Here is a 12,017-nt window from a genome sequence, read left to right as displayed (position 1 = left end):
ACGGCCATGAACTCCAGATTTGAGCAGTGGTATTCTTATCTTTAAGTAAAAAAAAAATAAATAATAAATGGCACACATAAAGGAACTCCAGAATGCAAGGACTCTGCGAGCAGCTCCCACGTGGTACACAGAGGACAAAGATTTGTAATCCAGAGCTTTGGTTTAAACACAGCCAAAAGGCATCGAGGTCAGCCTGCCACTGACTGGTTCCAGCACCCAGCCGGCATTGGGGCAGGACACGGCTGTCCTGGCTTGTCTTTGTCCCACTCAAAACTTCCAGAAGCTGCAGGACCTGAGCAATGCTGCTGCTGGTTCAGCAGGAGAAGCCCTGTCCTCACATCAAACCCCAACCCTCCACGAGCTGCTTGGCACAAGCAGAGCCTGGGGGCACCCCTGGGACAGGCAGGGCGCAGGCAGGTGGCTGACCCCAGGCCAGACTCTGCAAAGGCAGAGCGTGCAGATATACATATGCATGGGGTGTGAGGGCTGTGGGAATGCCGAATGCAAAGCAGACCCAGCCAGGTTTCTCCCCCATTAACACTCGACTGATAGCAGGAAGCATCCCTGTTTGATCCTTTCCTCCTCTAATACAAACACCCTGTCCTTTATAGCAGGAATGCAAGGAGTGCTGATAAAAGTCTTATATCTGAACAAGAGAGTCTGCAAGCCTGATTAAAGCTCAGACATTAACACAGGTTGCTGTTCAGGAACCAGATTGAGAGCTACCCCTGGCAGAAAACACGATTTCAGGCGAACGAAGCCTTGCTGCCCGATCAGGTACCAACGTGCTGCATTTGTGTATTTCCAACTGGCAAAATAATCTGTTAAAATAGAGCACTTAGTCATTGTTTTGAAACATGACCTAACCGACTGCTCAAGGAGCGGCTGGCTTCGCTTTGTAGCTGCGGCCCGGTTGTGTACATATTTTGGTTCGTCTAGACCTGGATAAACGAAAATAACCAGATTCTCGGTGTCCCTGAGCTGCGCTGGATCAAACCAGCCCAGGACTATTTCAGTGACCCCTCGGCTCGCATCCCACCGCGTGCTCCACCAGGAGCAGCAGCAGTGCCCGCGGGGACGCTGCAGGAGGACATTTACCACTGACACATCTCCTGCTGGGCTCCTCTTGGGAAGGGGCACGAGGCAGGGGCTGGGGCTGGGCACCCTGCGGTGGCACAGGGGACACGGTGCCAGCCACCAGCCTGCAGCACCCGGGGCTGGGGACCCGGGGAGCGAGGCACAGGCCACGATTGCTCCCCAAAAAGCGTTTCAGGCAGCGATACCCACTTGCATGCCGTGCACCAGGGAGCCCAGCAGCTCGCAGGAAGGCTCCCAGCGGTTCAGGGGCAAGAGTCACCGTGGTAGGAGCCACGCGAGCCCCTAGGGCAGGAGGGGAAGAGCATTTGGAAAGCCTCGCAGTGGGGTTTTGCAGCAATTAAAGGAAGCCTGCCCCTAACAGCCCCCTGGGGGAAGATGCCCTTACCCAACCCACGTGGAGCCGCCCTGGGTTTGGGTTGTGCGGCCCCGAGAAGGCACCCGGTGGGAGAACAACCTAACAGGAGGGTTTGTAGGGACAGAGAGACGAACGAGAGGGCTGCTCAGACCCCACAAACACCAAGCTTATCATGCCTGTCCCCAAACAAAAACAGAAACGGGGCTTTCTAATCAGCGTGCTCCTTTTGTACGTGCAGCTAGCGTTTTATGAACTTTAAGGGTTTTTTTTCTAGCCGTGCCCTAAGATGAAGGAGCACCGAGCATGGCTTCTCTGCACAGGCCAAGGAATTTATCTCGTGAATCAGCACGGAGCTCGGTAACGTGTCCCCAAAACCAGCTCCTTCAGAAAGAAAGGGAACGAAAAAAAAAAACCAGTCCCGCTGGGATTCAGCACGGGGTCAGGCCCACAAGACCAGAAAACGCTGGGTTTTAGCCCAAAGCTCGCCGCAGCCGCTTTGGGGATGGAGGCGGGGAGCAGAGGCAGAAGGAGGGCAACTCAAGTTTCGGGGATTTTGGGTCCTGGGTAAGGGGGGGGGGACATGGGGCCAGCACCCGGGACCCCCGGGCTCAGCACCCCCGGGGCAGTGCAGGGGAGCCCGGCGGGGGGCGCAGGACCCCCAGGGCAGCTCCCGGCTGCACGACCCCGATTTCTGCCCCCCCCCGGCCCCAGCCCCAGCCCCCGGGGCCCCGAGCAGCGCCCCCGGGGCGAAGCCGGACAAAAGCGGAGGGGAAGGGGGTGGAGGGGAAGGGAAGGGGGTGGAAACGGGGGAAGGGGGTGGAAATGGGGGAAGGGGGGGGGCGGCCCCGGCGCAGCCCAGACAATGGGAGCGCCCCGAGCGGCGTGGCCCCCCCCCCCCTTCCCCGGCTTTTATTAATTTATTGCAATGATTAATCTTAATTTTTTTAATCTGAGAGCAGGGAGGGGGCTTCGCCCTCTGTGCAAACGGAGGTGGTGGTGGTGGGGGGGGGGGGGGTTTCGTTCCTCCTCCTCCTGCGGCTGCAAAGCGAGGAGGGGGAGCAGGGGGAAGGCTCCGGGGGGGGGGGGGGCTCCCGAAAAGCAGCCGAGCTCCCCGCGGCCCGGTCGCCATGCTGAGCGCCTCCCCGCCTCCCGTGCCAAAAAAAAAAAATAAAAAAAAAACTTTTCTCTCTTTTCTCTGCCCCTCCTGGCCGGGCTGGGAGGCGGAGGGGGGGGGGGGGGGAGAGAGCAGCGAGCACAAAGGGACCGAGAGCACCGAGAGGGTGGGATTTTGGGGGGGGGGGGGGGGGGGGTCCGGACTCACCGATGAGCCCCCCCACGAGGAAGGCGATGACCTGGAAGACCAGCAGCACGCCGCCGACGATGCAGAGCTTCTTGGTGCTCATGTTCTCGATGATGGCCCCGGCCATCTTCGCGGGGGCGTGGGGTGCCGGGCACCCCCCCCCTCCCCTCCCACCCCCAGCCCCTAACCCTAACCCTAACCCTAACCCTAACCCAGCCCCTAACCCTAACCCCGGCTGCAGGCACCCGGCAGCCGCCGCCGCCGCACGGCCCCGGCCCCGCGCCGCGCCCGCGCCCGCACCGGGATGGGGTGGGAGGGGCGGGGCCGCCGCGGGGGGTGGGTGAGGGGGGGGGGGGGGAGGAGGCAACGCGCAGAGGGGCGGGGCGGGGAGGGGGGGGTGTGGGGTGGGATTGGGATATGGGGTGGGATATGGGGTGGGGATGTGGGGTGAGGATGGGGATATGGGATGGGGATATGGGGTGGGATATGGGATGGGGATAGGGATGGGGATTTGGGATGGGGAGGGGATGGGGATGGGATATGGGGTATGGGGTATGGGGTATGGGGAGAGGGTGGGGATATGGGGATTGGGATATGGGATGAGGATACAGGATGGGGATATGGGGTGGGATATGGGATGGGATATTGGATGGGATGGGGATGTGGGGATTGGGATATGGGATGGGATATGGGATGAGGATATGGGATGGGATATGGAATGGGGGTGGGATATGGGATGGGGATGGGGATATGGGGTGGGGATATGGGATGGGATGGGGATGGGATAGGGATATGGGATGGGGATATGGGATATGGAATGGGGTGGGATATGGGGTGGGATGGGGATGGGGATATGGGATGGGATGGGGATATGGGAGGGGATATGGGATGGGATGGGGATATGGGGTGGGGATATGGGATGGGATACGGGACGGGATACGGGACGGGGATGGGATAGGATGGGGATGGGGTGAGGATATGAGATGGGGTGGGGATATGGGGTGGGATGGGGATATGGGGTGAGGTTATAGGATATGGGATGGGGATATGGGGATATGGGGTGGGGATATGGGATGGGATATGGAATGGAGATGTGGGGATTGGGATACGGGGTGGGATGGGGATATGGGATGGGGATATGGGATGGGGATATGGGATGGGATATGGGATGGGGATACGGGATATGGAGTGGGGTGGGATATGGGATAGGGATAGGATGGGGATATGGGGTAGGGATATGGGATATAGGATGGGATGGGGATGGGATATGGTATGGGGAAGGGATGGGGATATGGGATGGGGATACGGGATGGGATGGGGAGATGGGATGGGAATGGGATACGGGACGTGGATGGGATGGGGATATGGGATGGGATGGGGATGGGGATATGGAATGGGATGGGGATGGGGATGCGGTTGGGGATGAGACTAGGGAAGGGGATGAGGATGGGGCCAGCAGCCAGGCTCTCCCCTCACCAGCTCCTCACCCCCCTGGCCCCAAGCACTGCCCATGGGCTTGTGCCCTGCAGCTCAGCATGGGCTCAGCATGGGCTCTGCTGCGTGCCCTCGGGGCTTGCAGCGAATCCCAGCAGCCAGGGCTGGTGTTGGGTGGGGGCAGCTGGAAACGCTCCTGGGGAGTGTGCCCCGGAGGGAGGCAGCCCGTGACAAACCTGTGCAAAGGAAGCAGCAAAACAGGACAGCTTTGTGCACTATGAAATGCAGGCAGCAGTGACAGCAAACGCTTTTGGTCATTTATTTTTTTATTATTATTTTTTTACATTACAGTTATGACTTCATTTTTAAAAATAGCTCCTGACGGCCAAGTCCTTTGCACCCGTTGTGAACCCAACAGGATCATTCCCACGATGTGCTTGCAAAAAATCAAAGCCCGTCAGTGGATTTTTGCCAAGACAAATACCGAATACTTTGTACAAAAATGTAAGAGGTAGAGCGAAGACCCTGCCATGATAAAAGCATCTTTAGTGAAAAAAAAAAAAAAAAAGTAAAATAACAATACACGGGAAAAAACACTTGGCATTATAAGGCACTTTCTACGTGTACCACATTCCTACATCTCTGAAGCCACAAAATTTGGGCACTTTAATCCCGTGTGACTTTAGACACAAGCCCAAAGGGGGCAGAGCAAATACCACAGCGAACTGGGGCTTCTCTTTTGCCAAAAATGACCCCACAAAACTCTCAGAGAAGAAACTGGCCCGAGGTGGAGCAGAAAGCACACCCCTAGCCAGCGCTTTTCCTTTCCAGCTGTTTACAAATAACAATTCCACCTCCGTAAGGCCTCCAGAATCAATCACCTCCTACCTGCCGGTTATTAAATTACTTCTTCCTTACTGCCCCAGGCTGTTTTGAAAGCCTGAGCTGCAAAAGACCTGTCTGGCAGTCAGCTCGGGGCAGGGAAGGAGCACAGAGAGCTCCTTGCAGCACCGGGCCTTGAGCCCAGGCTTTCCGAGGATTTAGGGGTTTAAAGCTGCAGGTAAGTGCTTAGTGGGATTGTCACAGGCTCCTAATTTTGGTGCTACGTATCCGTGCTAAAAGTGACTGCAAGAGTTTTAAGAAAACCATCTTTGGATGCTCGGTTTTCAAAGAGATCAAACTCGCTGAAAGTTTCAGCATTTTCTTTTTTTCACCCATTGTCTCATTTCAGTTGGATAGATAATGGAAAATGTCAGGAAAAAGTGCTAGAAATTAGAAGTATTTTTCAAACACAATGGTAGGAGGACACACACTGCAAATACAACGTGCAGGCTGGACAGAGGAGCATCAGTGACCAGGATGTGGAGGCCAAATGGCAGGACTGTAGTGATAATTTCTGTTTTTAGAAAGCTAAAAAGCCAACCCACCCCGAAATTATTCGGACCTATCTTGCTGCATGGAAGCTTTGTATTGAGCTGCTTCATTTTCGCTTTACCAAAGCAAGTTTTTTGAACATCAGCAGCAGCCTGCCAGCCCAGCGCTGGGCTGACTCCATAGGTATTTTACAGAGTAGCAGCAGACCAAAATCTGGGAAATTTATGGCCATCCACAGCCAGAAACACTCTGCTGCCCCACATGAGGCTGCCCTGCCTGCCGGCTGCCCCTGGGCTCCCCAGCACCTCCCTGGGGGCATGGGCGCTGCTGGACACAGCACTGCAGCTGCCTGGGTTTTTGGGAACACTTCACACACAGCACCGAGTTCCTGCTAAAAATAAATAGTGGGGAGTTTGCTGCTGCAGGGGAAAAATGATGAAAAGCCTCGCAAGCACTCGCTTCTCACTGCTCGCATCGGTGACTTCACCTTCCTCGTCTCTTGCAAGTGCTGGTAGCAGGGAAAGTTTTCTCAGAGAACAGGAAAAGGGCGTTTTGTGTCATTTCCAGTGCACAGATGGAGAGGAAAAATTTATCTCTGTGAGAAAATCCTTGTCTATGGGGTGTAATGATAGTCAAATGTCAAACTTGGTGTGGCGTCCACCAAAAAAGGAGGGGGGGGAGAGGGTTCAGATGGGTGAGTAGATGGAGTCCCATGGCTTGTAACTGCCCGTTGCAGTTAGGATTAGGAAGAAAATTGACAAATATGCAGTGTTTCATCTTAAAAACCAGGCAGATGTGAGTGTGCTCAGCTCCTGAATCAATTTCTCTTCAGCCAGCTTGGCTTAAGTAGGACCTTGCCACTGTTTGTAGCCCTTGATCCACAAAGCGAGGTGCTTTTTTATTATTATTATTATTATTATTATTATTATTATTATTATTATTATTATTATTATTATTATTATTATTATGTATTTATTTGTTTATTATTATGGCAGATTTACTGGATTGCCCCCAGCCTGCTGATCCTGCGGGTGCTGAGCCCCACGGCAGCGCTGGGGGTCCCCAGCATCTCCCCAGCCCCTCTCCATCCCGTGCTCCCCACCACGTCCCGTGTGCCCGGCAGGTGGCTGAGCAAAGCATCTGTTATCCACTGAGTGTGGGGCAGGTGAGAGAACCGCCCAGGTAGCTCCTGGTGGCTTTTCTCTGCTGTGCTCTGGGCTTTGTGCCCAAAATGCCCCAGAACGGGGCTTCAGCGGGGGCACTGGGGCCTCCAGGCTGTGCGTGAGCCAAAGCAGAGCTCGTAATTTGACAGAGCACATTTGGGCTTGTCAGCCTGAAAGTGCAGACTTGTGATATCCTGAAGGAGGGGCCAATAATAGTGTATTAAAATAATTTATATTTTATTAAAGATTGCTTAAACCGGATTATTCAATCTTGTTTATAGTCTCTACAATTGCCATGTGGTTAAAAGGCTCAAGCCATCAAAAGCGAATCTGTGGAAAGCCTGAATTTTCAGCATTTTTTGGAGTCTGCCAAGCTCTCTCTTTTGACCATTAATCCAATCAGCAGGGAGCGAAGCTTCTGCAGCAGGATATCTGAACAAGTCTCGGGCAGATCCATCATCAGTCTGTCACCAAACTTCCAAGTTCTTCCTTCCAAGCCCCTTCCATGACATAACGATCATCTGGCAGTACGCACAGCTCCACTTGAAGCCTTCAGCTTGATTCATTAAGCAAGCAGCCAGCGGCCCCGGAGCTTCCCCTCATGCAAAGCACCCTCGCCCAGCCCCGCGTCGCCGCCTCCCACCTCTCCAAAAACATTTCGAGATAGCCACGGTTCCCAAGCCACAGGAGCCAGGTGGAAGGTGCTGCTAACCCACAGCTGGGGGCTGAAAGTGGTCCGAATGTCGTAGCGGTCAAAATGGCATCACTGACATTTTGGACAGGAGCGATTTCGTGTGAGCGGACTTTGCAGAGGGCCGTGCGTCACCACAGCCGACTTTCCCATACAAAGACCACTCCAGTCCCTACCCAGTCCCATTTTCCCTACCTGCACGTCAGGGAGTTTCTCGGCAGTGATGGGCACTGCTGGTACCTGATGGGTTTGTGTCCTCCTCAGCAGCAAGCAAAGTTATTTTTCTACGAGATACAGACACTTTAATATCACGAAATGAAGTCCAGCTTGCTATCACAGCTTACCATTAGCAAATCCCTTCTACAAGCTGAGCTGCACAGTTGTTTATACGGAAACCTTCATGCTTCCATCCCTCCTGTGTTCGGAATAAAAAGAATACATTTCAGAGTTTTTTTGACAGCCTCTTACCATTTTTCTGTTAAGCCTTTGTATTCCCACAAATCCAATCCTTTCCAAGTTCAGCTCTGAGGACCAAATTAGCAGATACAACTAAATGTAGACCACAGCCATTGTTCACAGTCCCACGAGAAGTGAACAAACGTGCATGTGCTGAACATGTGCAGCTGTGGTACCTGCTTCAGAGCTACAGCACCAAGGAACAGGCCTTAACTGAGTTTTAGGAAAAGCTGATATTAGTTAATTCACAAGGCAAAAGCAAGGGAGATTTAATCATATTCCAGTGGCAACATTACTGTAGATGAAAAAGCTGACAAATATGAACTAGTTGTGTCATTGTATTTCTCAGTTAAATAAGATACAGTTAGGTAGTTTGGCTATATTGGTTGTTGAAAAAAAAAAAGAAAGAAAAAAAAATCCCAATTCTCAACGTTTGCATTCTCTGTACACAGAATTACCAGTTAATGCAAGCTGAAGACTTGGAAGTCTTGAGAAACGAGAAATTTAAAGTTAGACCAAACCAACATATGCACCCAGCTAGTGTCCTTGTGAGACATTCTCGAAATACCAGCTAAAAGCAAACATGAAGTATGTATTAGTTTTAAAGATCTCCTAGAAAGAGACATCTGTTTTGGAACAACCACAAAGGGCTAACGCCAAAACTATCCCGTAATAGTTATGAGCTGTAATTTGACATTTCAGATACATATTCCTCTTGCCAAATAATCTCATATTTTTGCTCTTGGCAGAGAAAATAAAGAGAATCATATATCCAAGATGAGTAATTTAGTACAATGTAATCAAGGCAAGCTGCTCCAGACTAGGGACTGAATTAGAGTGAGTAAGACGGGGTTTTTTTATCCTTTAAAATACAAGTGTGTGCAGTATATGGGGAAATATTTAGAAAGAAAATGGTTTTCTTTTTAATCTTATTTTCCGTCTGAGCCAAGTGTAGGCTCCGATTCCAAGAGCAGACGATGAGAGGTGGGGTGCCCAGAGCAATGCTGCTGCTAGCTGTGCTCCTCCGAGGTTTCGTCCCTGTGGGCACATCCCAGTCAGGCAACCTGCTGCTCCCCAGCTCTCCCAGTCCACGACCCAGCACGTTCCTGTGAACTGCCACGGATGTCACCTTCCATCACCACACAGGGCTGCGAATGGAGCTGCCCAAAAACCCCTGGCAGATCCCTCTCCTGCTCGGAGGTGATGCACGGCAGCAGAGCGCAGCGTGCAGCTCAGTAATACCTGCCCCAGCTGCCACCAATTAATCCACCTGTAATTAGGAGCTGGAGCTCTGTGTCCCAGGGCAGGGAAGTGCCTTGTAACGGGAGAAGCACGTTGCTGTCTCTGTGACTTTTCCAGCGTCATTCAACTCCGCTAACCAACAAGAATAGTTAATGTGTGTATAAGCAAAAGAGCCAAAGGAATTTGTGTTGCTGAATCTTGTAATGATCGTTTTACTCAGACTCTAAAATAAATAAATTAACGAGAAGAGAAGAGAAGAGAAGAGAAGAGAAGAGAAGAGAAGAGAAGAGAAGAGAAGAGAAGAGAAGAGAAGAGAAGAGAAGAGAAGAGAAGAGAAGAGAAGAGAAGAGAAGAGAAGAGAAGAGAAGAGAAGAGAAGAGAAGAGAAGAGAAAAGAAAGAAGAAAAAGGCATTCTCTAGTCTTTATGCAGTAATTCACTTCCACACACAGCAGTTTGAGTTCCCAGCCATCTCCTCTGCCCTTCTGCTCCCAAATGCGAGTTGAACTGTCTGCATCCCCGCTGCCCCAGTTAACAGCTCGGTGTTCCTGTGCAAACCCACCTCGCTCAGCTGGAAGGCAGGATCCTGTTACTTTACAAGGGGTGGACTTGCTGGAGCTCGTCTGTCGGCATTCCTCGAGTTCTCTGCCCCAGCTGCAAGAAGGAATGACCCAGATACCTCTGCATATTGCCTGCTCTCCCATGCCGCAGTTGTTTTTTTTTGTTGTTGCTGCTGTTGTTTTAATTAGAATGATTTCCACAGTTTGCTGTCAGGCACGTCTTTAAAGTAAAAGCAATTAGTGGAAGCACAAATCTTAAACTCTGACATGGATTTCCTGCTTTAGTTAACTGCTCATTCCCTTTTCTGAGAACACATCCCTGGCAGGGAGCAAATAGATCTGTTAAACGGTATTATTTTTAAGAGGTCTTAAGTTACATTCAGATGAATCACTCCAAGCAAAGGGAGCACATCACTAACAAAATGACAAATCCCAACATTTCCATGGAGATCTGATTTGTACTGTGATGAAGCTGATGGTTACCAAATGCTGATGCAAATCACTGTAGTTATTTTGTAACAGAATCCCAGGCATTTCAGCTGGAAAAGACTCATTTGGTTATCCTGTGTATTTCATCGCAAAATTTTATCAAAGTGTATTTACCCATTCAGGCACTCGTAGATAACGAGACAAAAGGGTGAGAAAAGTAAATGCAGCTCCTTAACTCTGCTCATGGCTTTGGAGAATGAATGAATTTCTAGAGACAGCCCCATCCGATGCCCGTCTCATGTCAGGGACTGACAAGAATGGAAAATCACAGGAAAAGTTGTAAGAACATACACTCAGTCAGCCTACATAAGGAGGCAGTGTATTTTCAGGCCAGCTGATTTTGTAACTGTAATAAGCCCTGTCTGGAGGAATAATGCAAACCATGCAGAATGTGTCACAGAAGACCACGTTTCCTCCTCAGGCAAAAGAAAAACCCGAAATCATTGTCCTGGAATGCGCTGAAACCTCTTAGCGCAAGTTCCTGAAATATTCATGAAATTTAAGAAAAGAGCAAACTTTTTGGAGAGCGCACTACTTAGACATAACCTGCCATGTACATGCCATCCACTAAGCTCTGAAAATGTGAGTTGAAGGCTTTTTGCAGGCAGTAAAGGCAGCAACACGGGCGTGGGGATTTTATCTTCTGGCTGCCATAACGTTGATTAATTCAGCTCCTCAATAACTCAGGCTAACTGGGGAAATTCTTATGGGACGGGTAGTTTGCTAGCGTATAGAAGTGAGTAATTCAGCATTTCAGGATGAACAAAAGAGGCTAAATGTGTATATTATTAATGAATAATAGAGGAAGCACTGAGCTCTGACACACCAGCTGGACTGAGCTTTTAATATTAACCATGTCTAAGGGTGAGGCACAGGACAGTGTGTGATGAGCTAGAGGAGGGTCCGACGCTGCCCTCCCAGCTCCGGGGCTCAAACTGCTCTCCGACTTCTGGTACTTCTGAAGAGGACAGAGACAGGCACCTTTTCGATCTCAAATTCCCACGTTAAGCACTGTGGGAGTAGATAAAACAGGAAAAATAAAGGGAAAAGAGAAATAAGGCGATGAGGATGCTTCTTGGAGCTCATTTCTCCTGCCGTGGGGCTACGCTGGGGCTACGTGCCTCTGGCTGGGCAGGTCAGGAGTTCGCCCAGCAGGAATTAGTCATTTTTAGGGAGGTTTGGGACCACGGAACACAGCAACTTCACATTAAGTGCTGGCAGTAAGCGCTAAAGAGACCGCTGTTGAAATGTTTATGTCTTTTGCAGAGACATAAATATTTGGAGTATAGCAAAAGGCACTGCTTGGCATCAGCAGGCAGTAAGCATTTTACCTGATTACTTGGCTCCGTTTCCAAAGGCATTTCTTTTGGCAGCAGGATCAGCTCAGACAGCCTCTCCTCTCCCCAGCCACGGCCGTATGAATTATCCTGGTAAAGCAGGTTGTGGTGCCATGCAGAGAAACCCGACAGAAAGAAAGCTGCAGGGAGAAAGAAAGAAGGAAAGACGGAAAGAAGGAAAGAAGGAACCCAACCAAATTCTCAGCACAGCTACACAAACAGCTTCACCACGATGGCAGCATGACGCGAGTCGGAGCAGCAGGGTGCTTCATCGGGCGCTGTCCTCAAAGGCAACGTCCCCACAGGCTGCAGAACCACCCCGCAGAGCTCGGCCAAGCCGGCACACCCTGCAGAGCCTGGCTCCCTCCTGTCCCGAGCACTTTGTGTTTTCCTAAATGGAGGCTACCGTGAAGTCCTGCAGTTCTGCTTCCTAAAAAGTGCCCCGTAGTGCTGGAGTTTGGCACGCACCCGCCCCAGAGCACCGCAGCTCCCTACCAGGGTTTGCACCGACTTCAGCCAG

At 51.2% G+C, this 12,017-nt stretch overlaps 1 protein-coding gene across 2 annotated transcripts in view; it reads right to left on the bottom strand.

Annotated features, from left to right (window-relative positions):
* Positions 1-9,830, bottom strand: part of WLS (Wnt ligand secretion mediator) — a 36,223-nt gene extending 26,393 nt beyond the window's left edge. The window contains exon 1 of one of the 2 annotated variants that reach the window (XM_068689925.1): positions 9,674-9,830. In XM_068689925.1, coding sequence (XP_068546026.1) covers positions 9,674-9,815 — 142 coding nt within the window. In that variant the 5' untranslated portion in view covers positions 9,816-9,830. Of the gene's footprint in view, positions 1-2,774; positions 2,947-9,673 lie in introns of those variants that run through there. The other variant, XM_068689926.1, reaches the window with a different exon arrangement.
* Positions 9,831-12,017: the final 2,187 nt, after the last annotated feature.

Source organism: Anas acuta, chromosome 8, assembly GCF_963932015.1.
Source record: "Anas acuta chromosome 8, bAnaAcu1.1, whole genome shotgun sequence".
Taxonomy (NCBI): Eukaryota; Metazoa; Chordata; class Aves; order Anseriformes; family Anatidae; genus Anas; species Anas acuta.
Note: the sequence above shows the minus strand (reverse complement) of the source record. Positions and strands in the feature narration are given on the sequence as shown.